The sequence below is a fragment of the Montipora foliosa genome, chromosome 8, assembly GCF_036669935.1.
Source record: "Montipora foliosa isolate CH-2021 chromosome 8, ASM3666993v2, whole genome shotgun sequence".
In the NCBI taxonomy this organism is placed as follows: Eukaryota; Metazoa; Cnidaria; class Anthozoa; order Scleractinia; family Acroporidae; genus Montipora; species Montipora foliosa.
Window position 1 is genome coordinate 13,411,892 of NC_090876.1, and position 5,000 is coordinate 13,416,891.

Genomic DNA, 5,000 nt, shown 5'->3' on the forward strand with positions numbered 1-5,000 from the left:
GTAATCGCCTTAAAATTCCACCTTCATTACTTCAACCAATGAGAAGCTAGCTGAACGGAAACCAATCACGAATTGCACGCCGGCATTTACTCGCGCTGCAAGAATGTCTGAGTAATTTCTTCGAATCCTGAGTACCCGACCATAAATTTTCAATTTTCTCTACAAAGCACCACCCCCCTTACAGCAGTATTGTTCCCTGGCAGTTTGTACGAATTTTCCCTGCCGAACGATACGGAGTAATCGCGAGGTGATTAGAACAAGGCGAAGTTATATTTTTGATTCTTTTTCCGTAGCTGTCTTCGTCTTTGCTTAAGCTCCAGGGGCCAGTTGCTCGAAGCCTGGTTAGCGCTAACCATTGGTTAAGAGGTATCAAAACCTATGGGTTTCCATGGTATTTAACGTTAGTTAGCCCTAACCACGCTTTGAGCAACCCGGACCAGGACGCTAGAGGACTTACCCAATGAAACGTTTCTACCAAGAGCGAGTTGAAAGCTTTGGTATTTTGTTACTGTTCCCAATCCATTATAACAAGTGTAAGAGACAACAGTTTGTGGGGTAATGGGGTAGGAGATGAGGCACTCCATTAGCATGTCATAAAAAGGTAGTTGCCCGGCAAGAGAGGTCGCGAGCCTCTCCAAGAGGTTACAATCCCCAAGGCCATGACAACAAGTTGTTAATGAGAGGTTACGATCCTCGCCAAGGGGTTACAATCCCCAAAGCCACAATGCTCTCCAGAGGGTTGCAATCCCTCGCACGAGAGGTTCTTACCTATCTAGGGTTGCGCCCCCTGCTTTCTATGGTAACAATGCGCGATCAGAAGGCACACAACCCTAGTACAGTGTTTGACAAAGAACAAAGGGGGATTTAACCCTTCATATTAGAAACGAGAGTCACTGACATGCAAACATTGCATGAGTCCATGTTAAAATAGGTCATTAACTGTAACAAATCCACAGATAGTGTACAACTAGCTACCAAAAGTAACCATGTCGTGTCCTGGGACATGCTTTTGAGGCACCAGGTATGAATGAGGGAGGGAAGGGAGGGAACTTTAGTGAAGATGCTTCTGAGCTTAAATGTTTTTGCAATAAAGACAGAACTGGAATGACAGTAGCAAAGATCGGACTCGACATACTAGTCCAAAGCACGAGGCACCTAGAATATGATTGGATGAGGTGCATGGTGTGACGTTCACGTGAAACAAGGTTGCTCTATAACAGAGAAAGCCTAGGCTCAAATGCATATTCCTCGCAGAGGTCATGGTTGTCACATTAACTGTAATTTATAAGTTGTGATTTTTATTTTTTGACGTCCTGAGATGAGTCTCCCCTGGATGTATTATCAGCGCTTACCACTGGTTAAGTCCAAATATTAAAAACTAGATCATTGGATAATGTAGTTCTAGAGCTTTGATTGGTTTAGCCGTCATGGTATATTATAATCAGATATTATAACATGCTTTACAAACATCAGTAACTGTACGCATCACTTTTAGTAAAACAAAAGTAACAATAATTTTTAATTAGAACTACTCTTAACATACGGCTAGGCACTTTTTCGAGCCCATATTGAACCAGCGTCGTACTTAGTCGCCCCTTTCTTTTTGGTTTTCTAGGTTTTAATCCTAGTTTCGGACGGTCGACAGTCCAAAGATCCGGGATATATCCCTCTGTCCCGCGCTGTTAAGCCTCTTCAGGGTCAGCGAGTCAAGGTTCTAGCTGTTGCCTTTGGAGACGGTGTCAACACGAAAGACTTGGAGATCGTAACTGGGAGCATCAATAACATTTTCGCGGAAAAGGACTATGCTGATATCGACGCCCTTCAAAGGGAGGTTGAATCGAAGGCCTGCAAAATCTAGCAGGTAATCAAGTTTTTGTTTGTCTTTTTCCTTCCGAAAACGCTGTCGGTTTTCTCCTGTTACATTTTAAGAATTTCACACTTTGGACTAAATACCAGTACCAGTGCTGAGCCAAGTGAAAATCGACACCCTTTTTGCATCGGTTTGAATTGGCATCTCACTTCATTTTAAATTATCTTTGTTGCAGTGTACATATATGTTGTTGGTCAAATCCTTTCTCAGGTTGAATCCGTTTTTACCTAGGTTAAATTGGTGATCCTCATTTTACTTAGGTGGAATATGCACTCTACCTAGTTTAAAGAAGCTATCAATCCCCCAAAAAGTATTGAAAACAACTATTCCTTTCCTCAAACTCTGTCTTACGCATCTCAAAACATCTTCTCCGTGTTTCGTATTATCTTATCGATATCTGTACAGTTATCCAATCAGCCTTAACATTACAACATAGTAAGGGAACAAAGAACTGTACTATGCACTTATCGGTACTCGAACTTGGACCCTCTATATCTATAGTCTTCTGTCTTCACCACCACACTACAACGACGAATATGCTCAACCCAAAACAGTTTTTTTTTCATTGTTTTCGTTCTATAATAAGTCAATTGATATCCAAATATAATAACCAAAGCTAATCCTGACTGGACACCAACCAAACGTAGGAAAAAGGTTTAAGGAAAAGACGACAGTTTAAAGCATATTTCGACAGAACCAAGTGTCGTGGTCAGTTACACTGTAAGAGTAAATTTGAATATTAAGGGAGCGTTCGATTGACCGTATTGCGGAATAGGAATTCACGGAATAGAAGTTTGAAATCCTTCGTTTTTACGGAAATTTACATTAAAATTGTCAAACATCAGCTAAAATGTCATTTTAAACATATCTTTGTTATCCTTGTTGCTTCAAAACGTTAGGCATACCGTTTTAAATCATCACTCCAAGTATTCTTATTCCGGTATAGGGTCAATCGAACACACCCTAAGTTAATATATACAATTTTTTTACAAGTTTTTTTAACAATAGATGATACATAACATGAAATATTAACTTAATATTCAAATTCAATCTCACAATGTAACTGACGATGATAGTTGGTTCTGTCGAAACACGTTTAAAATTAACCAAATCTTGATTGATGCGCACTTACAAGAAAAAATTGTTATACACATTAAAAAAATTTACAATAGGATAACAAGGAATAGTAAAAAATTATTTGGAGACTAGGACTAAAGGAACCGTGAGGTTTTCGAGTTAGCCAGTGATACTCTTAAGTTCATTTTAATAAAATAAAAAAAAAGAGAGAGAGAAGGGGAGAAGAACTATAGCATAATTGAATTAGTTAATAATGAAATTTATATTCAAGTTACTTTCCAGTATTTTTCTGGCAGCAAACAGCGTTTAATTTCTTTGGAAAAGCAAAATGCAGAGAGGTCTTTCACGTGATGAGGAATATCGCGCCAGAGATCCATTGCCTGAAACGCTGAAACCCTGAAACGTTTGCCCATGTTGGTTTGAGGACGTGGCCTGCAGAGGTTTTGCTTAGATGCATCTTAGATGTATGCCGGCTGTTGTCATATTGAAAAAGATTATCAAACACGTTTGGCAGCTAGATGCCTTTTATGCCACAAATGGGTAGATTTTAGAGAGTGTAGTAAACATCATTTACTGTTAGAACGTCTAAAAGATTTAGGTAAGGGAGAGCACTTTCTGTGAAGTGTCCAGATTTGGTTGCAAAAAACAATAATTGTAGGACTGTATTTTTGTTTGATTTGCATGTTTTAAGGTGCGTTTTATAAGCATTGGCCCAAGCAATTACAGCATATGGTAAATAGGGGTAAACCAGGCTATAATAGATTTGTTTGAGTTGATAAATAGAAAGGTAATGCCTTAATTTTGAAACAATGCCATTATTGCGCGAGATACGCTAGCAAATATAAGAGACATGATATTTCCAACTCACTGAGTTATCGGTTATAACACCCAGATATCAGTTTAATGTGATCTTTTTGTTCTAGTAGGTGGCACGAAGCATCTATGTTTTGCAATTTTATTTGTATACTCCCAGATGGTTTCCTGGATGATTTGATTAGCATATAATTGGTTTTGGTATAATTTATAGAAAGTTTGTGACCATCGCACCATTCCTTTACTTTTGCTAATTCAGAGTTTATTATTTATTTCAAGAGTTTTCAAATCTCGAGCTGAGGCAAACAGATTTGCATCGTCAGCAAAAATCGTAAAAATTAAGGACTTTGAGCAGTTAGGTAAATCATTAATATAAAGTAAGAAAAGCAAAGACCTAGTGTGCTATCTTGTGGAATTCCGCAAGTTATAGCATGTCTTGGAGACTCTGTATCACCTATTGCTACGTACTGCTGCCTGTTCTCAAGGTAACTCGCAAACCATTTTAAAGGAAGCCTTCTAATTCCATATGATTGTAATTTCATTAACAATATTTGGTAATGCTGGTGCACAACAGTGGACACACGGTGCTTTACGGAGAGAAGGTCCTGATCCAGTGGCAAGGATTCTCGGCAGCAAATGGTGTTCCTTCAACATGATGGGTTTATTCGGGGTTTGCTCCCCTAGATCCGCCGCGTTCAGCAAGACCAGAGGCGGCGCTAGGAGCCACTGCGGACGGTCTTCGGCATGTGAGAGGCTAGATGGAGTGGCCACTTGCTGTTGACGAATTGGCCATAGCTTGCATTTCGCATGCCGCGCCAACAGCGCGTGAAGGTGGGTCATTCAAGATCCAACTGGAAGCCAGTCTGCGCAGGCGTACCACAGGGAACCAAACTGGGGCCTTTCTTCTTTCTCGTCATGGTGAACGACTTATCTACTGCGCTCCCACTTTATAAGTTCGGGGACGACTGTACGGTCTACGAAGTTATATCCGCATCTGCGACTGATTGATCAATTCTGCAACAGGAGATAGAAAATATCACTCAATAGACGTCTGTCAACGATATGAAATTGAACGTAAATAGGACGTAGACGTTCACCGTGTCTTTCCTAAAAAAACAACCCTTGCTGCCGCCGTTAACGTGAATAACCAACCATTGGAGGCTGTGCCGACAACCAAACTCCTGGGTGTTATCTTAACATCCGACCTTTAGTGGAGCAAGCACGTTGAATCAATCTCTTC

The 5,000-nt window shown here is 40.1% G+C and overlaps 1 protein-coding gene across 1 annotated transcript in view; it reads left to right on the forward strand.

The window, feature by feature from the left end:
- The window catches only part of LOC138012722 (uncharacterized), an 86,744-nt gene that overhangs the window by 76,554 nt on the left and 5,190 nt on the right, over window positions 1-5,000 (forward strand). The window contains exon 42 of the mRNA XM_068859594.1: window positions 1,616-1,861. Within this exon, the coding sequence (XP_068715695.1) occupies window positions 1,616-1,858 (243 nt within the window). The 3' untranslated portion in view covers window positions 1,859-1,861. The remainder of the gene's footprint in view (window positions 1-1,615; window positions 1,862-5,000) is intronic.